This window comes from Anomaloglossus baeobatrachus, chromosome 8, assembly GCF_048569485.1.
Source record: "Anomaloglossus baeobatrachus isolate aAnoBae1 chromosome 8, aAnoBae1.hap1, whole genome shotgun sequence".
Classification (NCBI taxonomy): domain Eukaryota; kingdom Metazoa; phylum Chordata; class Amphibia; order Anura; family Aromobatidae; genus Anomaloglossus; species Anomaloglossus baeobatrachus.
In genome coordinates this window covers 60,954,760-60,980,119 of record NC_134360.1, presented here as the reverse complement: position 1 = coordinate 60,980,119, position 25,360 = coordinate 60,954,760, and the positions used below count along the sequence as shown (strand labels likewise).

Genomic DNA, 25,360 nt, shown 5'->3' with positions numbered 1-25,360 from the left:
TTTCCATCGGAATTCCGCGTCCCTGAACCTGACTGTGTGGCCATTGAGTCCTGGATCCTAGCGTCTTCAGGATTATCCCAAGGGGTCGTTGCCACCATGAGACAGGCTAGGAAGCCCACGTCCGCTAAGATCTACCACAGAACGTGGAGGATATTCTTATCCTGGTGCTCTGCTCAGGGAGTGTCTCCCTGGCCATTTGCATTGCCTACCTTTCTTTCTTTCCTACAATCTGGGTTAGAAAAAGGTTTGTCGCTCGGCTCCCTTAAGGGGCAAGTCTCGGCGCTATCCGTCTTTTTTCAGAAGCGTCTAGCACGACTCTCTAAGGTGCGCACGTTCCTGCAGGGGGTTTGTCATATCGTACCCCCGTACAAGCGACCATTAGATCCATGGGACCTGAACAGGGTGCTAGTTGCCCTCCAGAAGCCGCCCTTCGAGCCTCTGAGGGAGGTTTCACTTTCTAGACTGTCACAGAAAGTGGCTTTTCTGGTAGCGATCACATCTCTTCGGAGAGTGTCTGAGCTAGCAGCGCTGTCATCCAAGGCTCCCTTCCTGGTCTTCCACCAGGACAAGGTAGTGCTGCGCCCCATTCAGGAGTTTCTCCCGAAGGTGGTATCCTCTTTTCATCTTAATCAGGATATCTCTTTGCCTTCTTTTTGTCCTCATGCAGTTCATCGGTATGAGAAGGATTTACATTTGTTAGATCTGGTGCGAGCACTCAGAATCTACATTTCCCGCACGGCGCCCCTGCGCCGTTCGGATGCACTCTTTGTCCTTGTCGCTGGTAAGCGCAAGGGGTCGCAGGCTTCTAAGGCCACCCTGGCTCGATGGATCAAAGAACCAATTCTTGAGGCCTACCGTTCTGCTGGGCTTCCGGTTCCATCAGGGCTGAAGGCCCATTCTACCAGAGCCGTGGGTGCGTCCTGGGCATTGCGTCACCAGGCTACGGCTCAACAGGTGTGCCAGGCAGCTACCTGGTCGAGTCTGCACACTTTCACCAAACATTATCAGGTGCATACCTATGCTTCGGCGGACGCCAGCCTAGGTAGAAGAGTCCTGCAGGCGGCAGTTGCCTACCCGTAGGGGAGGGCTGTCTTTGCAGCTCTAACATGAGGTATTTCTTTACCCACCCAGGGACAGCTTTTGGACGTCCCAATCGTCTGGGTCTCCCAATGGAGCGCCGAAGAAGAAGGGAATTTTGTTACTTACCGTAAATTCCTTTTCTTCTAGCTCCTATTGGGAGACCCAGCACCCGCCCTGTTGTCCTTCGGGATTTTTGGTTGTTTTTCGGGTACACATGTTGTTCATGTTGAATGGTTTTCAGTTCTCCGATGTTACTTCGGAGTGAATTTGTTTAAACCAGTTATTGGCTTTCCTCCTTCTTGCTTTTGCACTAAAACTGGTGAGCCAGTGATCCCACTGGGGGTGTATAGCCAGAAGGGGAGGGGCCTTACACTTTTTAGTGTAATTGCTTTGTGTGGCCTCCGGAGGCAGTGCTATACACCCAATCGTCTGGGTCTCCCAATAGGAGCTAGAAGAAAAGGAATTTACGGTAAGTAACAAAATTCCCTTCTTTGTCTCACGGGTACAGGATAGAGTTCAGTTCTCGTCCTCCGCCTCGGTTCTTCAGAACCTCCCCACATCCCGACCGAGCAGATGCCCTTCTGCAGGCGGTGTGCTCACTAAAAGCAGAAGGAGTGGTGATCCCTGTTCCTCAGCAGGAACAAGGGCAATGTTTTTACTCCAATCTCTTTGTGGTTCCAAAAAAGGACGGCTCGTTTCGTCCTGTTCTGGACCTAAAGCTGCTCAACAAGCATGTGATCGCCAGGCGGTTCCGGATGGAATCCCTCCGCTCCGTCATTGCTTCAATGTCTCAAGGAGATTTCCTTGCATCAATAGACATCAAAGATGCTTATCTCCACGTGCCGATTGCTACAGAGCACCAACGTTTTCTACGTTTCGTGATAGGAGACGACCATCTCCAGTTCGTAGCTCTGCCATTTGGTCTGGCGACAGCCCCACGGGTTTTCACCAAGGTCATGGCGGCAGTGGTAGCAGTCTTGCATTCTCAGGGACATTCGGTGATCCCTTACTTAGACGATCTACTTGTCAAAGCACCCTCTCAAGAGGCATGCCAACACAGCCTGAATGTTGCGCTGGAGACTCTCCAGACTTTCGGGTGGATCATCAACTTTTCAAAGTCAAACCTGGCACCGACTCAATCACTAACGTATCTTGGCATGGAGTTTCATACTCTCTCAGCGATAGTGAAGCTTCCGCTGAACAAGCAGCGGTCACTACAGACAGGGGTGCAGTCTCTCCTTCAGGGTCAGTCGCACCCCTTAAGGCGCCTCATGCACTTCCTAGGGAAGATGGTGGCAGCAATGGAGGCAGTCCCGTTCGCGCAGTTTCATCTGCGCCCACTTCAATGGGACATTCTCCGCCAATGGGACGGGAAGACAACTTCCCTAGACAGGAAAGTCTCCCTTTCTCAGACGGCCAAGGACTCTCTGCAATGGTGGCTTCTTCCCACCTCATTATCACAGGGAAGATCATTCCTGCCCCCATCCTGGGCAGTGGTCACGACAGACGCGAGTCTGTCAGGGTGGGGAGCAGTTTTTCTCCACCACAGGGCTCAAGGGACGTGGACTCAGCAGGAGTCCACCCTTCAGATCAATGTTCTGGAAATCAGGGCAGTGTATCTTGCCCTATTAGCCTTCCAGCAGTGGCTGGAAGGAAAGCAGATCCGAATTCAGTCGGACAACTCCACAGCGGTGGCATACATCAACCACCAAGGAGGGACACGCAGTCGGCAAGCCTTCCAGGAAGTCAGGCGGATTCTGATGTGGGTGGAGGACAGAGCATCCACCATATCAGCAGTTCACATCCCGGGCGTAGAAAACTGGGAAGCAGACTTCCTCAGTCGCCAGGGCATGGACGCAGGGGAATGGTCCCTTCACCCGGACGTGTTTCAGGAAATCTGCCGCCGCTGGGGGGTGCCGGACGTCGACCTAATGGCGTCTCGACACAACAACAAGGTCCCGACCTTCATAGAGCGGTCTCGCGATCAAAGAGCTCTGGCGGCAGACGCCTTAGTGCAAGATTGGTCGCAGTTCCGGCTCCCTTATGTGTTTCCACCTCTGGCACTCTTGCCCAGAGTGTTACGCAAGATCAGATCCGATTGCGGCCGCGTCATACTCGTCGCCCCAGACTGGCCGAGGAGGTCGTGGTACCCGGATCTGTGGCATCTCACGGTCGGCCAACCGTGGGCACTACCAGACCGTCCAGACTTACTGTCCCAAGGGCCGTTTTTCCATCGGAATTCTGCGGCCCTGAACCTGACTGTGTGGCCATTGAGTCCTGGATCCTAGCGTCTTCAGGATTACCTCAAGGGGTCGTGGCCACCATGAGACAGGCTAGGAAGCCCACGTCTGCTAAGATCTACCACAGAACGTGGAAGATTTTCTTATCCTGGTGCTCTGCACAAGGAGTATCCCCCTGGCCATTCGCGTTACCTGTCGTTCTTTCCTTCCTGCAATCTGGGTTGGAAAAGGGCTTGTCGCTCGGCTCCCTTAAAGGGCAAGTCTCGGCACTATCCGTGTTTTTTCAGAAGCGTCTAGCACGACTTTCTCAGGTGCGCACGTTCCTGCAGGGGGTTTGTCATATCGTACCTCCGTACAGGCGGCCGTTAGATCCGTGGGATCTAAACAAGGTCCTTGTTGCTCTCCAGAAGCCGCCCTTCGAGCCTCTGAGGGATGTGTCACTTTCGCGACTCTCACAGAAAGTGGCCTTTCTGGTAGCGGTCACGTCTCTTCGGAGAGTGTCTGAACTAGCAGCGCTGTCATCCAAAGCTCCTTTCCTGGTGTTCCACCAGGACAAGGTAGTGCTGCGCCCCATTCAGGAGTTTCTCCCTAAGGTGGTATCCTCTTTTCATCTTAATCAGGATATCTCCTTGCCTTCCTTTTATCCGCATGCAGTTCATCGGTATGAAAAGGATTTACATTTGTTGGATCTGGTGAGAGCACTCAGAATCTACATTTCCCGCACGGCGCCCCTGCGCCGCTCGGATGCACTCTTTGTCCTTGTCGCTGGTAAGCGCAAAGGGTCGCAGGCTTCCAAAGCCACCCTGGCTCGATGGATCAAAGAACCAATTCTTGAAGCCTACCGTTCTGCTGGGCTTCCGGTTCCATCAGGGCTGAAGGCCCATTCTACCAGAGCCGTGGGTGCGTCCTGGGCATTACGACACCAGGCTACGGCTCAACAGGTGTGCCAGGCAGCTACCTGGTCGAGTCTGCACACTTTCACCAAACATTATCAGGTGCATACCTATGCTTCGGCGGACGCCAGCCTAGGTAGAAGAGTCCTGCAGGCGGCAGTTGCCTCCCCGTAGGGGAGGGCTGTCTTTGCAGCTCTAACATGAGGTATTTCTTTACCCACCCAGGGACAGCTTTTGGACGTCCCAATCGTCTGGGTCTCCCAATGGAGCGCCGAAGAAGGGAATTTTGTTACTTACCGTAAATTCCTTTTCTTCTAGCTCCTATTGGGAGACCCAGCACCCGCCCTGTTGTCCTTCGGGATTTTTGGTTGTTTTTCGGGTACACATGTTGTTCATGTTGAATGGTTTTCAGTTCTCCGATGTTACTTCGGAGTGAATTTGTTTAAACCAGTTATTGGCTTTCCTCCTTCTTGCTTTTGCACTAAAACTGGTGAGCCAGTGATCCCACTGGGGGTGTATAGCCAGAAGGGGAGGGGCCTTACACTTTTTAGTGTAATGCTTTGTGTGGCCTCCGGAGGCAGTACTATACACCCAATCGTCTGGGTCTCCCAATAGGAGCTAGAAGAAAAGGAATTTACGGTAAGTAACAAAATTCCCTTCTTTTATTACAAATCTTAATGCAAAAATGAGTACACCCACATCAGAAACTACTACATCTAGTGTTCTGTATAACCTCCATGATGGTGTAAAAACAGCACCAAGTCTTCCAGGCCTGGGAATGGAGAAGTTGGCGACATATTACATCGATCTTTTTCCATTCTCCAGACTGATCTCTTTTAGAGCCTGGATGCTGGATGGAGAGTGATGACAACTAGGGCTGAGCAGATCTGGACTGTAAAAGTCTGGATCCGTGCGGTTTCAATGATATCAGGGTGCTGGACCCGGGCCCGGGATTCCTGGTGCACGATCCGGATTCGGCAATTCAAGTAAAAATAAACAAAAGAAGAAATAAGTGAGAGTTATATACTTACCGAGACTCTGTGTCATGGCGGCACACTGCTTCCGGGTCGCGCATTCACTTCCTGTACTGTGAATTGCATAAACACAGCTTTATGTGTTTTCCCCACCCACCGGCTGTCCTCTTGTCTGTGATTGGTTACAGGCTGACGCACCCCCAGCCTGTGACACTATCTGCCTGCCGTGATCGCTTACCGTGGCTCAGTAATAGGCTACACTCAGAGCGGGCAGCCGTGCTCTATGGCTGCTAGCTGTGAGATGTAGCAGAGCTGGATGTGTCGTTGTGGGACCTCGTGTGGATTACGCCGTCCTGCAGGGTGTTTGGGATTAAGAAAAAGGTGAAGCAGGGTGTGTTTTGTACTTTATTCCAAATAAAGGATTTTTCTCTTTCTGTTTATTTACATTCGTTTACAGGTTTGTGATGCAGGTATCTCATAGACGCCTGTGCTATCACAAACCTAGGGCTTAGTAGCAGCTGTGCACTGCTATTAACCCCTTATCACCCCGATTGGCACCGCATCAGGCCAACGGGAAGGGCCAGTAATGCACCGCGGGATTGTCACATCTAATAGATGCGGCAATACCGGGTGGCTGGGGGCTGAGAATACCAGCCCCCAGCTGGTGCTATCTTGGCTGGGGATGAAAATTAGAGGGGACCACATGTCAGTTTTTTTTTTTTTAATTATTATTTAAATTAAAAAAAAAAGCCGGAGTCACACTTGCGAGGGATACACTGCATTCCCCGCCCACCGGCCGTCCTGCCGCCTGTGATTGGTTGCAGTCAGCTGACACGCTGACACTCAGGGTGGGGACGCGTCTAACTGCAACCAATTACACGTGCCGGTGGGCGGGCAAAGTAGTGAATATTGAATTGTCGGCTCCAGAAGGGAAAAGCGTGACCCGGAAGGAGTGTGCCGCCATGACACAGCCTCGGTGAGTATGCCACTCTCGCTCCTACTCCCACTATCCCCTCCACAAACGTTTTTAATCTCCGGATTCCGGTCCCCATTGACTTATATGGGCACTGGATTCCGGAGCGGATCAGACTCTTTTTAAAATCTGGCAGTGATCCGCCAATCCCAGATTTTGGGGCGTTCGATCAGCTCTAATGACAACTTGTCTCTTCAGAACCCCCCATAGGTGCTCGGTTGGGGTCAGAACTGGAGGCACTTGTCCACTGAATCACTGTCAACTTGTTCTGCTTCAGAATTGCAGCAGTGGTCTTAGATGTGTGTTTTGTACCATTATCATGTTGGAGAATGGCACGGAATCGTGGCGGCATCTTCTCTGTCACTCTAGAGCAGTACACTTGGGAATTCATCATCCCATCAATGACTTGTAGCCCCACAAAACCTGCTTATTTGCCCCACATAATGACACGGCCAGGTCTCACTGTAAGCATCAGGAATCTTTTTAAATTAGTTTTTCTAAAAGGAGCTATAAACAGAGTATCAGAGAAGAGCAGGGGGAGGATCCAGGGGAAAAAAAAGAGGATGTAGACCCCCCAACCATGGGACAGACCCTAAGCAGAACCTGTGGGAGAAGACTGTAATTATAGTCATCTGACTTCTTTGGACGGCTTTTAAAGGGAACCTGTCAGCAGACTTTTGCTTTCTAACCCAAAACTAGCAGGCGCACTTCGCTCTGCCCTATTGTGGGCAGAGCCGAAAACACAAGTGCGCCTGCACAAATGGGCGAGTTCTCTGCACAGGCACGAGACTTTGCCTTGCTATGTGTATGATAGCACCTGCGTCATACACGCAGCTGAGCAAAATCTTGCGCCTGCACAGAGATATTTCCAGCTCACACAGGGGCTCTTGTGTTTTTGGCTCTGCCTGCAACAGGGCAGAGGAAAGTGCACCTGCGCAAGGCGGCAGTGTCTCTGCACAGGCTCAAGACTTTGCCCAGCTAAGTGGATGGCGCCGGATTCATCATCCACGTCAAATCATCAAAGGAGGCCAACATCAGCGTCAAAAGAATGGACAGGAGCCGCGATATAGGATGCCGACCGGACAGACGAATTTACATACATTGCGGGAGATATTATAAAGTTATTTGTGGGGTCTACAAAGGGAGTCAGGGGATAACATTCACCTTTGTAGAATGCAGCACAGGCGCTGCTTAAGGTGCCAGTTTTGGTTTAGAAAGCCAAAATCTGGTGACAGGTTCCCTTTAATTGGTCGCACACAGATCATAGGGACACCGAGCTCCAATGCGGCAGCAGTCATGGGTTATGGACGACTGGCAGGGAGGTACAGTATTGTGGAGTGCACGTTCCCTGGGATGCTGAACATAAGGTCCACACCACCTGGGAGAAAAATGGGTGGGAGAGAAGAAAAATCTGTGCAGAAGACCTGATACAGGCTGTTTCTGTATCGTACGGATGCCAGGCTGAAACTGAGCTGCCTCATGTCAGAGGAGAGGATATAAGGGCGTAAACTCACGTGTGTCCTGAGCGCAAATAAAACTACATTTCTTTGTCGCTCCATTGGGAGACCCAGACAATTGGGTGTATAGCTTCTGCCTCCGGAGGCCACACAAAGTATTACACTTAAAAGTGTAAACCCCTCCCCTCTGCCTATACACCCCCCGTGCATCACGGGCTCCTCAGTTTTTATGCTTTGTGTTGAAGGAGGCACACATGCACGCAAGCTCCACAATTTAGTCAGCAGCAGCTGCTGACTTTATCGGATGGAAGAAAAGAGGGCCCATAACAGGGCCCCCGGCATGCTCCCTTCTCACCCCACTCTGGTCGGCGGTGCTGTTAAGGTTGAGGTACCCATTGCGGGTATAAAGGCGGGAGCCACATGCTGTTTTCCTTCCCCATCCCTTAGGGGCTCTGGGTGAAGTGGGATCCTAACCGGTCACCAGGCACTGGGACCGTGCTCCCTCCGCAGCCCCTGGGGGAATCTGCTGGACAGGAGACCGGGTATCGTCAGGGACAGGCCCTGCTCCAGTGAGGTACTCTGTGTCCCCTTGGGGATGGCGCATAGAGCGCCTGTGTAATGGACGCTGCAGCAGCTGCTGGGTGTGTTTGTGCGCCGGGACTACCGCGCTGACCGCGCTTGTTTGCCGGCCGCGCTTATAACTTTAGTCCCCGGCTTTTGCGGCCTAGTACCGCATACTCCCGCCCCCGAGCCTGCCAGTCAGGGGTGAGGGCGGGACGCTGCACTGGACGTCAGCGCTGAGGGCTGGAGCATACTTAGTATCCTCCTCCCCCCTCACTGAGCACCGTGGGGCACCAGATTCCCGCACTTTCTGAGGCACGCCCCCGGCTCCCTCCTCCTCTCAGAACGCTGGCAGCCATTCCTATCAGCACTTCTGACGCTGGAGAACTTCAGAGACGAGCTCCACAGCTCTGGGAGGCCCAGGCAGGGAATCTGGTGGTCACACAACCGCTGAGGGCGGTCGGTAAGCCGCACCTGTTACTAGGTGCTGGCCCCCCTGGGTGCCGAAGTGTATATTTATATGCTTATATTATATACATTTACTCTGTACGGCCGCACTATTGCTTTTGGCTATATACCCTCACTGATTGCTCTAGAGGAGACAACAGCATGTCGTCCGCAAAAAGCAAGGGTGCCAAGGCACAGGCTTACTTTGCAACCTGTACCTCATGTGCGGCTATGCTACCTGCAGGTTCCACCTACCCTCATTGTGTGCAATGCTCGGCCCCGGTGACACTCACTCAGCAGGAGCCTCAGCCACTGGTGGGACCCTCGGCCCAGTTGGAACCACCTGCTGCCACTGTCCAGGTGACAGGGACAGAGTTTGCAGTATTTGCTGACAAACTTTCTGAGTCTATGGATAGATGGTCTGCTAAGATACTAGAAGCTTTGCAGTCCAGACCGGTAACACAGGCCCCGGGCACTGTTGAATCATTGCCCCCAGGCCCCCCTCAGTTGGAGCAGCAAAGTGCTCCTGGGGTGACTCATAGGCCCCACGGTGAGGACTCCGACACTGACCGCAGTCCCAGACCGGCTAAGCGGGCTCGCTGGGAGCTTCCCTCGACTTCATCTCACTGTTCAGGGTCTCAGCATGAGGACTCTCTAGAGGATGAAGCGGATGTGGCAGATCAGAGCTCTGATCCTGACATTGCTCTTAACCTCGATACACCTGAGGGGGACGCCATAGTAAACGACCTTATAGTGTCCATCAATCAGGTGTTAGAACTTTCTCCTCCAGCTCTTCCGATTGAGGAGTCAGTTTCTCAGCAGGAGAAATTCCGCTTTCGGTTTCCCAAACATACACGGAGTGCGTTTCTTGATCACTCCGACTTCAGAGATACAGTAGAGAAACACCGAGCTTTTCCGGATAAGCGCTTTACTAAGCGCCTTAATGACACACGTTACCCCTTCCCCCCTGACGTAGTCAAGGGTTGGGCTCAGTGTCCCAAGGTGGATCCTCCAGTCTCTAGACTGGCGGCTAGATCCATAGTTGCAGTGGCAGATGGTGCATCACTCAAGGATGCCACTGACAGGCAGATAGAGCTCTGGATGAAATCCATCTATGAAGCTATAGGCGCGTCCTTTGCTCCGGCATTCGCAGCCGTCTGGGCACTCCAAGCTATCTCAGCTTGTCAGTCTGAGATTAATGCAGTCACACGTGCCTCTACTCCGCAGGTTGTGTCCTTAACCTCTCAGGCGTCGGCGTTTGCGTCCTACGCCATGAATGCTGTCCTGGACTCTGCGAGCCGTACGGCGGTAGCATCCGCCAATTCTGTGGCAGTCCGCAGGGCCATGTGGCTACGCGAATGGAAGGCAGACTCTGCTTCCAAAAAGTTCTTAACCGGTTTGCCATTTTCTGGCGACCGCCTGTTTGGCGAGCGATTGGATGAAATCATTAAACAATCCAAGGGAAAGGACTCGTCCTTACCCCAGTCCAAACCAAACAGACCTCAACAACGGAAGGTACAATCGAGGTTTCGGTCCTTTCGGCCCTCAGCCAGGTCTCAATTCTCCTCGTCCAACAGGCCACAGAAGGGTCAGAGGAACTCTGATTCATGGCGGTCTAAGTCACGTCCTAAAAAGACCGCCGGAGGAACCGCTCCCAAAGCGGCCTCCTCATGACTTTCGGCCTCCCCAAACCGCATCCTCGGTCGGTGGCAGGCTCTCCCGCTTTTGCGACGCCTGGTTGCCACATGTCCAAGACCGATGGGTGAGAGACATTCTGTCTCACGGTTACAGGATAGAGTTCAGCTCTCGTCCTCCGACTCGTTTCTTCAGAACATCTCCGCCCCCCGAGCGAGCCGATGCTCTTCTTCAGGCGGTGAGCACTCTGAAGGCAGAAGGAGTGGTGATCCCGGTTCCCCTTCAGCAATGGGGTCACGGTTTTTACTCCAACTTGTTTGTGGTGCCAAAAAAGGACGGATCTTTCCGTCCCGTTCTGGACCTCAAACTGCTCAACAGACACGTGAAAACCAGGCGGTTCCGGATGGAATCTCTCCGCTCCGTCATCGCCTCGATGTCCCAAGGAGACTTCCTAGCATCAATCGACATCAGGGATGCTTATCTCCACGTGCCGATTGCACCAGAGCATCAGCGCTTCCTGCGTTTCGCCATTGGGGACGAACATCTTCAGTTCGTGGCACTGCCTTTCGGCCCGGCGACAGCCCCACGGGTCTTCACCAAGGTCATGGCAACAGTTTTAGCAGTCCTACACTCTCAGGGACACTCGGTGATCCCTTACTTAGACGATCTTCTTGTCAAGGCCCCCTCTCGGGTGGCATGCCAACACAGCCTGAACATTGCTCTGGAGACTCTCCAGAGATTCGGGTGGATCATCAATTTCCCAAAGTCAAAATTGACACCGACCCAATCGCTGACATATCTCGGGATGGAGTTTCATACTCTCTCAGCGATAGTGAAACTTCCGCTGGACAAACAGCGTTCACTACGGACAGGGGTGCAATCTCTCCTTCGAGACCAGTCGCACCCCTTGAGGTGCCTCATGCACTTCCTAGGGAAGATGGTGGCAGCAATGGAGGCAGTTCCATTTGCGCAGTTTCATCTGCGTCCACTTCAATGGGACATTCTCCGCAAATGGGACAAGAAGTCGACGTCCCTCGACAGGAACGTCTCCCTTTCTCGGGCGACCAAGGCCTCCCTTCAGTGGTGGCTTCTTCCCTCTTCCTTGTCGAAGGGGAAATCATTCCTGCCCCCATCCTGGGCTGTGGTCACGACGGACGCGAGTCTGTCAGGGTGGGGAGCGGTCTTCCTCCACCACAGGGCTCAGGGTACCTGGACTCAGCCAGAGTCCTCCCTTCAGATCAATGTTCTGGAGATAAGGGCAGTGTATCTAGCCCTAAAGGCGTTCCAGCCGTGGCTGGAAGGCAGGCAGATCCGAATTCAGTCGGACAACGCCACGGCGGTGGCATACATCAACCACCAAGGCGGCACACGCAGTCGGCAAGCCTTCCAGGAAGTTCGGCGGATTCTGCTGTGGGTGGAAGCCACAGCCTCCACCATCTCCGCAGTTCACATCCCGGGCGTAGAAAACTGGGAAGCAGACTTTCTCAGTCGTCAGGGCATGGACGCAGGGGAATGGTCTCTTCACCCGGACGTGTTTCAAGAGATCTGTTGCCGCTGGGGGAAGCCGGACGTCGACCTAATGGCGTCCTGGCACAACAACAAGGTCCCGGCATTCATGGCACGGTCTCAAGATCACAGAGCTCTGGCGGCAGACGCATTAGTTCAGGATTGGTCGCAGTTTCGACTGCCTTATGTATTTCCTCCTCTGGCACTGCTGCCCAGAGTGTTACGCAAGATCAGGTCCGACTGCCGCCGCGCCATCCTCATCGCCCCAGACTGGCCGAGGAGGTCGTGGTACTCGGATCTGTGGCATCTCACGGTGGGTCAACCGTGGGCACTACCAGACCGACCAGACTTGCTGTCTCAAGGGCCATTTTTCCATCTGAATTCTGCGGCCCTCAACCTGACTGTGTGGCCATTGAGTCCTGGATCCTAGCGTCTTCAGGGTTATCTCAAGAGGTCATTGCCACTATGAGACAGGCCAGGAAACCAACGTCCGCCAAGATCTACCACAGGACGTGGAGGATCTTCTTATCCTGGTGCTCTGATCAGGGTTTTACTCCCTGGCCATTTGCCTTACCCACTTTTCTGTCCTTCCTTCAATCCGGAATGGAAAAGGGTTTGTCTCTCGGCTCTCTTAAGGGACAAGTCTCGGCGCTCTCTGTGTTTTTTCAAAAGCGTCTAGCCAGGCTTCCGCAGGTACGCACGTTCCTGCAGGGGGTTTGCCACATAGTCCCTCCTTACAAGCGTCCGCTAGAACCCTGGGATCTGAACAGGGTGCGAACGGCTCTTCAGAAACCACCTTTCGAGCCAATGAGAGATATTTCTCTTTCACGCCTTCGCAGAAGGTGGTCTTCCTAGTGGCAGTCACATCACTTCGGAGAGTGTCTGAGCTAGCGGCACTGTCATGCAAAGCCCCCTTCCTGGTGTTTCACCAGGACAAGGTGGTTCTGCGTCCGGTTCCGGAATTTCTCCCTAAGGTGGTATCCCCTTTTCATCTCAATCAGGATATCTCCTTACCTTCTTTTTGCCCTCATCCAGTTCACCAATGTGAAAAGGATTTGCACTTGTTAGATCTAGTGAGAGCACTCCGGCTCTACATTTCCCGCACGGCGCCCCTGCGCCGCTCGGATGCGCTCTTTGTCCTTGTCGCTGGCCAGCGTAAAGGGTCGCAGGCTTCCAAGTCAACCTTGGCCCGATGGATCAAGGAACCAATTCTTGAAGCCTATCGTTCTTCTGGGCTTCCGGTTCCTTCAGGGCTGAAAGCCCATTCTACCAGAGCCATGGGTGCATCCTGGGCATTGCGGCACCAGGCCACGGCTCAGCAGGTGTGTCAGGCGGCTACCTGGTCGAGTCTGCACACTTTCACGAAACACTATCAGGTGCATACCTACGCTTCGGCAGATGCCAGCCTAGGTAGGCGAGTCCTTCAGGCGGCGGTTGCCCACCTGTAGGAAGGGGCCGTTTTACGGCTCTTTTAACGAGGTATTCTTTTACCCACCCAGGGACTGCTTTTGGACGTCCCAATTGTCTGGGTCTCCCAATGGAGCGACAAAGAAGAAGGGAATTTTGTTTACTTACCGTAAATTCCTTTTCTTCTAGCTCCTATTGGGAGACCCGGCACCCGCCCCTGTTCCCTTCGGGCTGTTGTTCTTTTGTGTACACATGTTGTTCATGTTGAATTGTTCTTGGTTCATGGTTTTCAGTTCTCCGAACATCCTTCGGATTGAATTTACCTTAGACCAATTTATAAGTTTCCTCCTTCCTGCTTTTGCACCAAAACTGAGGAGCCCGTGATGCACGGGGGGGTGTATAGGCAGAGGGGAGGGGTTTACACTTTTAAGTGTAATACTTTGTGTGGCCTCCGGAGGCAGAAGCTATACACCCAATTGTCTGGGTCTCCCAATAGGAGCTAGAAGAAAAGGAATTTACGGTAAGTAAACAAAATTCCCTTCTTCTCACCAATACCATTGTCTCCATCATTTGTCGTGTGTTGGTTTCTGTTTCCCAACAGTATGGTCGCCTGTTTGTGGAGACGTTCCTGAGGGTTGGCATGCCTCTTCTGGATTACTGCTTTAAAAAGCATTGGGTGAGTTATATGGTGGTTGCTCTGAAAAGAATATTAACTCCTGGATGGTCGGATGCCTGAATCCCCCGCTGTGTAACAAGAGGGATGGGCAAGTGAATCGCCTATTAGAAACAGCTCATCTCCCCCATTAGCACTTACTATACCCCATCACTCGGATTGTGGTGGTCATCTATACAAAGGTCCATTATTGAAGAATGATACCCTTGTGGATCGGACGATAGGAATCTTTGTTTATTTCAAAATCAAAAAGAAGAGCAGAGTTACTTATCTATTATGTAGTGGGGGGTTAAATGTTTTCCACCCACCTTCTGGGTGGCAATTACTGAATTGTGAGATGACTCTGCAGATGCTAATACCATATTTATAGTATGTGGGAGTTGGCGGTAACCTGTATGAGGGGTATTACTTGTGAAATGGAAGGGTATTTGTAATATGGAGAAGTAGTGGCAGCAAGATAGAGGAATCTGTGGGAGGTGGTAGCGCACGTGAGTATAGTAGGATGGAGAAATCTTCAGGAGGTGGTGGTAGCGCACGTGAGTATAGCAGGATGGAGAAATCTTCAGGAGGTGGTGGTAGTGCACGTGAGTATAGCAGGATGGAGGAGTCTGCGTGAGGTGGTGGTAGTGTGCGTGAGTATAGCTGAATGGAGGAGTTTGCGGGAGGTGGTGGTAGTGTGCATGAGTATAGCATGATGGAGGAGTCTGCGTGAGTGGTAGTGTGCGTGAGTATAGCAGGATGGAGGAGTCTGCATGAGGTGGTGGTAGTGTGCGTGAGTATAGCAGGATGGAGGAGTCTGCGGGAGGTGGTGGTAGTGTGCATGAGTATAGCATGATGGAGGAGTCTGCGGGAGGTGGTGGTAGTGTGCGTGAGTATAGCAGGATGGAGGAGTCTGCGGGAGGTGGTGGTAGTGTGCGTGAGTATAGCAGGATGGAGGAGTCTGCGGGAGGTGGTGGTAGTGTGCGTGAGTATAGCAGGATGGAGGAGTCTGCATGAGGTGGTGGTAGTGTGCGTGAGTATAGCAGGATCGAGGAGTCTGCGGGAGGTGGTGGTAGTGTGCATGAGTATAGCATGATGGAGGAGTCTGCGGGAGGTGATGGTAGTGTGCATGAGTATAGCATGATGTAGGAGTCTGCGGGAGGTGGTGGTAGTGTGCATGAGTATAGCATGATGGAGGAGTCTGCGGGAGGTGGTGGTAGTGTGCGTGAGTATAGCAGGATGGAGGAGTCTGCATGAGGTGGTGGTAGTGTGCGTGAGTATAGCAGGATGGAGGAGTCTGCGGGAGGTGGTGGTAGTGTGCGTGAGTATAGCAGGATGGAGGAGTCTGCGGGAGGTGGTGGTAGTGTGCGTGAGTATAGCAGGATGGAGGAGTCTGCGGGAGGTGGTGGTAGTGTGCGTGAGTGTAGCAGGATGGAGGAGTCTGCGGGAGGTGGTGGTAGTGTGCATGAGTATAGCATGATGGAGGAGTCTGCGGGAGGTGTTGGTAGTGTGCATGAGTATAGCAGGATGGAGGAGTCTGCGTGAGGTGGTGGTAGTGTGCGTGAGTATAGCAGGATGGAGGCGTCTGCGGAAGGTAGTGGTAACGCATGTGAGTATAGCAGGATGGAGGAGTCTGGAGGAGGTGGTAGTAGCACGTGTGAGTATAACAGGATGGTGGAGTCTGCGGGAGGTGGTGGTAGTGTGCGTGAGTATAACAGGATGGTGGAGTCTACGGGAGGTGGTGGTAGCGCGTGTGAGTATAGCAGGATGGAAGAGTCTGTTGGAGGAGGTGGTAGTGTGCGTGAGTATAGCAGAATGGAGGCGTCTGCAGGAGTTGGTAGTAAGGCGTGTAAGCATAGCAGGATGAAGGACTCTGCGGGAGGTGGTGGTAGCGTGCATGAGTATTGCAGGATGGAGGAGTTTGCCAGAGCTAGGGTAGCGTTTGTGAGTATAGCAGGATTGAGGAGAAGGTGGTGGTAGCGTGCGTGAGTATAGCAGAATGGAGGAGTCTGTGGGAGGTGGTGGTAGCGCGTGTGAGTATAGCAGAATAGAGGAGTCTGCAGAACGTGGTTGTAGCGTGCATGAGTATAAGCGGGATGGAGGAGAATGTGGGACGAGTTGGTAGTGCATGTGAGTATAGCAGGATGGAGGAGTCTGGGATGTGGTGGTAGCGTGTGTTAGTATAGTAAAATGGAGGAGGTAGTGCTAGCATGCAAGAGTAGGATTTATACAAGTTAATGCCGCAAACTCCTTTATCCTACTATAAGGTGTATTTTATATTATTTTTTTTTAGGAAGATGTACAGAATTTACTAAAAGTCCTACAGTTATGCACCAGACAACTGCACCACATGTGCGGTCACTCCAAGGTAAGCGTTACCCTACTACTGTCTTGCTTCATGGTTCTTACATGATGATAGGAGCTCTTGGTGGTACAGTGCCTTGCGAAAGTATTTGGCCCCCTTGAATTTTTCAACCTTCTCCCACATTTCAGGCATCAATTACAAGGAAAAAAAATTAAAATTTTATGGTGAAGAATCAACAAGTGGGACACAATTGTGAAGCTGAACGATATTTATTGCTTATTTTAAATTTTTGTAAAAAATGAAAATTGGGGCGTGCAATATTATTCGTCCCTTTTACTTTCAGTGCAGCAAACTCACTCCAGAAGTTCATTGAGGATCTCTGAATGATCCAATGTTGTCCTAAATGACTGATGATGATAAATATAAGCCACCTCTGCGTAATCAAGTCTCCGTACAAATGCTCCTGCTCTGTGATAGTCTCAGTGTTCTGTTTAAAGCACAGAGAGCATCATGAAGACCAAGGAACACAACAGACAGGTCCGTGATACTGTTGTGGAGAAGTGTGAAGCCGGATTTTGTTGCAAAAATATTTCCAAAACTTTAAACATCCCAAGAAGCACTGTGCAAGTGATCATATTGAAATTGAAGGAGTATCATACCACTGCAAATCTACCAAGACCCGGCCGTCCATCAAAAATTGAATCTCACACAAGGAGAAGACTGATCAGAGATGCAGCCAAGAGGCCCATGATCACTCTGGATGAACTGCAGAGATCTACAGCTGAGGTGGAAGAGTCTGTCTATAGGACAACGATCAGTCGTACACTGCACAAATCTGGCCTTTATGGAAGAGTGGCAAGAAAAAAGCCATTGCGCAAGGATATCCATAAAAAGTGTTGTTTAAAGTTTGTCACAAGCCACCTGGGAGACACACCAAACATGTGGAAGAAGGTGCTCTGGTCAGATGAAACCAAAATCGAACTTTTTGGGCACAATGCCAAACGATATGTTTGGCGTAAAAGCAACACAGCTCATTACCCTGAACACACCATCCCCACTGTCAAATATGGTGGTGGCAGCATCATGGTTTGGGCCTGCTTTTCTTCAGCAGGGACAGGGAAGATGGTTAAAATTGATGGGAAGATGGATGGAGCCAAATACAGGACCATTCTTGAAGAAAACCTGTTGGAGTCTGCAAAAGACCTGAGACTGGGACAGAGATTTGTCTTCCCACAAGACAATGATCCCAAACATAAAGCAAAATCTACAATGGAATGGTTCACAAATAAACGTATCCAGGTGTTAGAATGGCCAAGTCACAGTCCAGACCTGAATCCAATCGAGAATCTGTGGTAAAAGCTGAAAAGTGCTGTTCACAAACGCTCTCCATCCAACCTCACTCAGCTCCAGCTGTTTGCAAAGGAAGAATGGGCAAGAATTTAAGTCTCTCGATGTGCAAAACTGATAGTGACATACCTCAAGCGACTGCAGCTGTAATCGCAGCAAAAGGTGACGCTACAAAGTATTAACTTAAAGGGGCCGATAATATTGCACGCCCCAATATTCAGTTTATTATTTTTTACAAAAATGTAAAATAAATCAATACATTTCGTTCACCTTCACAATTATGTCCCACTTGTTGTTGATTCTTCACCAGAGCATTAACATTTGTATCTTTATGTTTGAAGCCCGAAATGTGGGAAAAAGTTGAAAAATTAAAGGGGGCCAAATACTTTCGCAAGCACTGTATGTCTCAGGCCTTGCATTACGATATAAGATGATTCTTTCTATTAAGATCCATCAGGACACCGGACTGACAACACATGTACCACCATTAAAGAAGACCCTGGAGATGTTTGTGTACCGGGTGAAGGCCATGCTGGTCCTCAACAACTGCCAGGACGCGTTCTGGCTTGGAAACTTAAAAAACAGAGACCTGCAGGTAAAAATTGGTTAGACTATGATTGTGCAGTGTGTTTACATAGTACAGGGGGCTACAAGGGTTGCAAATTTCAGCTTTCAACAGAATTGTTAGCACTCGGACATTGTGGGAGAATGAACTGTTTACTTGGGACATACATCATCACAATGTGGAGGATTACAGGATAAACAGAACGATACAAAACTGTTGTATAATAATACCGCTACACTGTGCTGTATGACCTCACACTGAGGACTCAGCAGACGGCGGTGATATTTGTTTTCAGTTCTCCCTTTCTCTGAAGGCGATGACTTTGTTGTAATATTCAGTCATGCCCCGGATTAAGTAGTACTGTAAGTCCATAAGTCCGGGGATCCATAGATCACCTCATCACTGTGTATAGAGCAGTGCTAATGGATCTACAGATCGGCCTCTGCACTGTTTATTTGGTACTTTCAGGGATCATCACAGTGTATGCGGCCGTGTTTAGGGATCTATAGATCTTCCTCATCACTGTGTATGCGGCCGTACTTAGGGATCTATAGATCTTCCTCATCACTGTATGCGGCCGTACTTAGGGATCTATAGATCTTTATCATCACTGTGTATGCGGCCATGCTTAGGGATCTATAGATCTTCCTCATCACTGTGTATAGAGCAGTGCTAATGGATCTACAGATCGGCCTCATCACTGTTTATTTGGTACTTTCAGGGATCATCACAGTGTATGCGGCCGTGCTTAGGGATCTATAGATCTTCCTCATCACTGTGTATGCGGCCGTACTTAGGGATCTATAGATCTTCCTCATCACTGTGTATGCAGCCATGATTAGGGATCTATAGATCTTCCTCATCACTGTGTATGCAGCCGTGGTTAGGGATCTATAGATCTTCCTCATCGCTGTGTATGCAGCCGTGCTTGGGGATCTATAGATCTTCCTCATCACTGTGTATGCGGCCGTGCTCAGGGATCTATAGATCTTCCTCATCACTGTGCATGCAGCTGTGCTCAGGGATCTATAGATCTTCCTCATCGCTGTGTATATGGCACTGCTCAGGGATCTATAGATCGTCCTCATCATAGTGTATAGAGCACCACTGTGGGATCTATAGATAGCACTGTACGGAGGGTATACAGGCCCCAGATAGCGGCTGATGTCACTGATGTTTCATGGAGCAGACCACACGGGCCGGCAGATTACATGGACACTCATTCTTCAGACATTCACTATTTCAGGGGGAGGAGATTTTATCACAGAAGTCTCAGGACAGTGAAACTGAAGAGGATCAGGAGTCGCAGCTTCCGGCCGAAGAACCAGAGGAAGAAGAGGTGCGGTATCTATATACAGTACCGGGGAGGGAATGTGGAGCCCGTGGTAGTAGACGGGTTCCATATTGTGCGGGGTCTCTTCCGGATATTATGACTCTAGGGATGTCATCGGTGTGATGTAAATGTTGACTCCTGTGATTTACATTGTAGGAGGAAAAGAGTGACCGGGAGCAAGAAGACGAAGAGTCTGACTGAGCTGGTGCATAGGTGCACAGCGGCTGTGTGGTCACTCCACCGGTGGTGTCACCTGCAGTTTTGCAGTCGGCGTTTGGTTGTTACCATCTTCACAATAAAAACTTTGTAATGTAAAGCTAAGCCATATAGTCATCCATACAGCGTGGTGTGCGCCACGTATCCCGTGCACATCGTTATATGTATATTGGGCCTTACGTGTGGAAATTGTGGGTGCACGTGTCGGCCGTCCGTGTTTCCAGGTGTGATGTGGACAGAACATGAGTGCGTCTCCTCCATTTGGTCGCTAGGTGTCATACATAGTATCTGTATGAGGACAACCACGTGAGACACGATTCACTGAATTACATACAAAGTATATAATTCAGGACACCTCCCTCGCCTGTGTGACAATACTGACTACAACAGCAAGAAAAGACATGATGGCTGGGCCCATCCAGGAGCATGGATCGCAAACTAAGGAGAAAACAAACTTCACTCCAAAGATGGAAAACCGCCACTCGGAGGACGGCCGCACCGAATGCTGGGACTCCTGTGCTGTTATCATCCTCTGCACTGATCCTGCGCCACTCGCTGTAGGTGACGGGTGAGCGTGGGTGATCGATGTGCCGCACATTCTGCTCCTCCAGGTGCAGCCTCTTGTGTGGCTTTTCGTTACAGGAAGAGGTGGAAAACCAGCGCAGCTCTATGCAATTATCACTGGTTAACTAACCATTAGATATAGAAGGCCGCACAGTCTGCGCTCATTTGCCATTTACAGAAGCCCACCAGAAATTGCAAAAACTGAATGAATGGGGTCTCCAGCCACTGTGACTTTCACGATTGTCCCTAGTGAATCGCATCTACGCATTTAAGGGAATCTGTCATACTGCAAGGGTTAACACAGAGAATTCAGGGATGCCTGTATTGTCAAGGTCCCATCTGTTGTTTATTTGCTGTGTTTGTTTATGCAGAAAAATAAAAAAAGACTGCTGGAACACCATTGTAAATGTGAACAGGGTGCTAGCCAAAATATACACAAGCTACATGTAGTGAAAGCTGCACAAATTCAGAGAAATATGAACAAGCATAACTGCTTTATAATACATAAGGAATGCAAAATACAATTAGCCAAATGAAAAATTGAAATGTGACATTGCATGACTGCTGAGGATTATTTGGAAAAAAAAAAAAGATATTTAGCTAATGTATTGATCAATTCATTACTGCCCTGTCACAAACCACCGGGGGGTCACTCAGAAATCCCCCGCGCTGGCTACCAGTACGTCACAATCGGGGGGTAACAAGTGGGGGTCACCCCTCCTTTATACCTCCCGACCGACAGACAGAGCACGTGACGCGCTCTCTAGCGCCCCTCTTATAGTCAGGCCAATTATGGAATTGCCCGACAATAAGCAAGGAGGCCGCTATACTACTTATGCCGATTATTGAAGGGTCCCCGGTGAGAGTAGGGTATATATTCCCCCGACCTCCGCGGGCGGAATATATAATATCTTCCCGAATCTCACTGGCCTCCCCACAATAATCCTTGGCACAACTCGCTGCCACCAACCGCTTCACGGTAACTATTAGCCGAACACACAGACGTGGGATTCAAGATCGAGATAACAGAACAGCCCAAGATTAATTATATAATTTAATCAGCCTAAAGCACACTAGAACTACAATATATACAATAGGGAATCTACAGAATATACATATGTCAGAGTACAGTTACAATCAAAGCATGGGTTACAAACAGGCATACACAGTTCCAGCAGTTACCTTGTTGCGTCTGGCCACAGGGGGGCGCTGTACCCAGGTTTCTAGGATCCTTCCCACAGATGTTTCCTACACGTGCCCCCAGCGAAAGAACCCTGGAAAATGGCCGAAGTAGGGTTATCAACCTGGGCAGATCCAGGTCCCCTCCTACCTTAGTGACCTCAGAGGGAGCACTGCTCCACCCCTGGCTGGAGTTATGGACAAAATCCACAACATGGAATATGGCCATAACTTTGCCTGGGAGCGTCGTAGGCGGACGCCAATGCTCTCATTGTGACAGTTATGAATTTAGCTACAGAACGAGGGGACTCATGACCTGTCTGCTAGTTCCCCATTGGCTGATATCACGCCTGGGGCATTTCCCAATGTCCTGCTCCCATAAAAAGGGGGTGCCGGCATCGTCCACATGCGGAGACACCATTTTTATGGTTGCCATATTTATCGGAAATATGGCTTGCGAGATATGAACCATTTTTTACTGGAGTCGTTCTGTCTGGCTATTTCCATAGCCTTGCTAACTAGCTAGCAGCTCCTACTACAGGGTGACGGCAGGGAGTCATCCTGTGTCCATTGTTCCCACACCACCTCATTTCCATATCACAGGACATGGCCATGGAGGTGTAAGTGGAACACTGAGAACAAGAAGGGAGGGGGCACTGCCAGGGAGTGATGAGGGATTATGACTGGAGTCATAATTCATCTTCATATCCCGGGATTTGCCTCACACCCCATTACCACTTCACGGTAATCTCTTATTTATGGGGTCCCTAACCAAATGTTACCTCTATATGCGGTTAAAACCTGCTTGTGTGTATGGGTCCCATACACACACATACATACACACAAGTAGGTTTTAACCGCATATAAAGGTAACATTTGGTTAGGGACCCCATAAATAAGAGATTACCGTGAAGTGGTCATGGGGCAGTAATGAATTGATGAATACATTAGCTAAATATCTTTTCTCTGACGCCTCATTGGGGGACACAGGACCATGGGTGTTATGCTGCCTATCCATAGGAGGACACTAAGTAGATGCAAAAGCATAGCTCCTCCTCTGCAGTATGCACCCCCTGGCCGGGCCAGGCAACCTCAGTTTTAGCTTAGTGTCTGTAGGAGGCACATCCTTTCAAGGTTTTGTTATTTTTTGAGGGCGACGATTTCCCTTTGGGACCGATCTCCCAATACCATCAACGGACGGGAACGCGGAGTGTCGTCTCCCCCTCCTGCGACGCTGGATCCTGGGCTGCCTTTTACTGGACGACGGGTCCCACAGACACCGATTTTCCAGAGCCCTGGGCAGAGGCATAATCCTCAGCCCCTCTTTGCAGGCTCTGAGTTGAACATGGCACCTGTGTGGCCGGACACAGCAAGCTGACTCTGCTATTTCCACTGCCTGGACTGAGGCAGCGTTAAGGTGAGATCCCCCCTGGCTGGTTTCCCAGACAAAGGGAGAAAAGACGGTGCAGGGAAGGCTCCCAGGACTACTGAATTTACAGAGAAAGTCCCTTGCTGATTGCAAGGAGGAGAGCCCCAGGGATCCTGAACACACAGTGTTAATTTTTCTCTAGCTGCGTGCTGGCTGGAGGAGGGGGGAAGTCCCTCACTGTTTGCAGAAAATCCTGCACAGATAATTTACCGGTGGTGGGGGGAGGGCCCAGAGCTCAGGAACTCACACTGTTTATTTGCTCTGCTTATTTGCTCTAACTGCGTGCTCTGATTGCAGGAAAGCCGGCAGAGATAATCCACCAAGCTGTGTGCTGACTGGAGGGAAGGGGAGAAAAACTGTCACAGAAGCTCCCTTCCCGCTGTTTTTTGCTACCGAAAGCAGGGGGGCACACTAACTTCTTCTTGGTGCTCTTTTAGCGCTAAGCCCTGCCCCCGCGGGCCGCGATAAGCCCCGCCCCCAGGAAAGCGTGCAAAGTTCTCCACAGAGCTTACTCCTTCCTGAGGACGCAGGGCCATCGGCTGATTCTGGTGAGGTACTTGCTTCACTTGTAGCTCTGCTGAGCATTGCTCCCCCTCCTGGCAAACTCCTATTAGGAAGATGCAAAATTCTAAGGGTACTAAGAGATTATTCAGCCTGCACTGCCTGCCACGCTGAGCTACCACGTAAACACACCTCTTCTCTCTGTGAGTCCTGTGCCCCTATAGCCCCCCAAGACACCACCACCGCAACCGTCAGCCCAGCGCCTAGGGCTACCAGCCCACCGGAATGGGCACAGTTTCTGTCCCAATCCATGGAAAAACTCACAGAACCTGGTTCTGGCTATACAATGTCGTCCTCCACACCCTTCTGGGTCCCTGGACGGAACGCAGCCTGAGGATACCCCTATGGAGGGTCCTTCTGAGGTAATCCGGGCACATGCTTCACCGGTTGCAGGGATCAGGAAAAGAGCACATGGCCGGGTGTCTCCAGCACTCTCTCATGGCCCCAATGACTCTCCCTCGGGAGCACACAGGGCAAGCTCTCCCACACGCTCCACGGCTTCTGAAGAGCTGGAGGAGGGAGAATGCTATTTGTACGAGGAGGATTCCTTGGTTTCATCCTCTCCAGATGATCAAACTGCAATAGACTCCCTTATAGCAGCAGTCAACAAGAGGGCAAGTAAACCCCGAAAGGTTTTCGCTGATAACCCAGAGTTTCAGGTTATCCTCACAAAGCAAAGGGAGAAGCCTGACAGGCGTTTCGGTAACCGAAAACTCATGGAGTCCCGGTACTCTTTTCTTCGGCGCTCCATTGGGAGACCCAGACGATTGGGTGTATAGCTACTGCCTCCGGATTCCACACAAAGTATTACACTAAAAAGTGTAAGGCCCCTCCCCTTCTGCATATACACCCCCCGTGGATCACGGGCTGCTTCAGTATTCATGCTTTGTGCGAAGGAGGTCAGACATCCACGCATAGCTCCACTGTTTTTAGTCAGCAGCAGCTGCTGACTATGTCGGATGGAAGAAAAGAGGGCCCATACTAGGGCCCCCAGCATGCTCCCTTCTCACCCCACTTTTGTCGGGTGTTTGTTAAGGTTGAGGTACCCATTGCGGGTACGGAGGCTGGAGCCCACATGCTGTTTTCCTTCCCCATCCCCCCTCGGGGCTCTGGGTGAAGAGGGATCTTACCGGTCTCCAGGCACTGAGACCGGGCTCCATCCACAGACCCGGAGATCCTGCTGGATATGGAGCTGGGTATCGTCAGGGACAGGGCCCTGCTACATTAAGGTACTCTGTGTCCCCGTACACATCGCGCACACACACACCAGCATTGCTGGGAGTGCTAGTGCGCCGGGGACAACAGCGCGGAGCGCTTGTGCTATTATTCACTGCAGCTTAGCTGAGTGAATTTATGTGTTAGAAACTGCCGCGCCGGCCGCTGCGGGGTGTTTTACACTGTGGCGCGGCTGGGACTTGTGGTGCGCCGGGGACTTCCGCGCTGGCCGTGCACATAGGACGGCCGCGCTTATTACTCGAGTCCCCGGCTTTGCGGCCTAGTTTTCACTTCGTTCCCGCCCCCAGCCCTGCCAGTCAGGGGAGGGGCGGGACGCTGTACAGACAGTCAGCGCCGAGAGCTGGAGTCTGCTTTGCATTCTCCAGCCCCCTTCACTGGACACAGTGGGACGCCAGTTTCCCGCTCTTGTCTGGGGCACGCCCACGGCCCGCCCCTCTTCACAAGATGCCGGCAGCCATTCCTGCACGCAGTCTGGGCTGGAGAAGGGAGACAAGCTCTGGGCAACCAGTCACAGGATTCGGGCGACCACACACCCGCCTTTGGGCGGGCGGTAAGCAGCACCTGAAGTGCTGACCCCACTAATGCCATTTGTACTTTATGCCTAGATGGCTAGACTACAGCAGCAAAAAGCAAGGGTGCTAAGGCACAGGCTTTCTAGGCTGCTTGTATTGCATGTGCTGAAGTGTTCATTTGTACTTTATGCTGGTATGCTATACACTGCACTGTACGGTCGCTATTCCTGGCTATATACTCCTAGATGGCTGGACAACAGCAGCAAAAAAGCAAGGGTGCTAAGGCAC

The 25,360-nt window shown here is 51.1% G+C and overlaps 1 protein-coding gene across 2 annotated transcripts in view; it reads left to right on the top strand.

Moving 5' to 3' along the window:
* Nucleotides 1-20,550, top strand: part of FANCD2 (FA complementation group D2) — a 208,250-nt gene extending 187,700 nt beyond the window's left edge. For both annotated transcript variants that reach the window (XM_075321714.1, XM_075321713.1), the window contains exons 39-43: nt 13,775-13,849; nt 16,119-16,193; nt 17,926-18,072; nt 19,289-19,381; nt 19,532-20,550. In XM_075321714.1, coding sequence (XP_075177829.1) covers nt 13,775-13,849; nt 16,119-16,193; nt 17,926-18,072; nt 19,289-19,381; nt 19,532-19,576 — 435 coding nt within the window. In that variant the 3' untranslated portion in view covers nt 19,577-20,550. The remainder of the gene's footprint in view (nt 1-13,774; nt 13,850-16,118; nt 16,194-17,925; nt 18,073-19,288; nt 19,382-19,531) is intronic.
* Nucleotides 20,551-25,360: the final 4,810 nt, after the last annotated feature.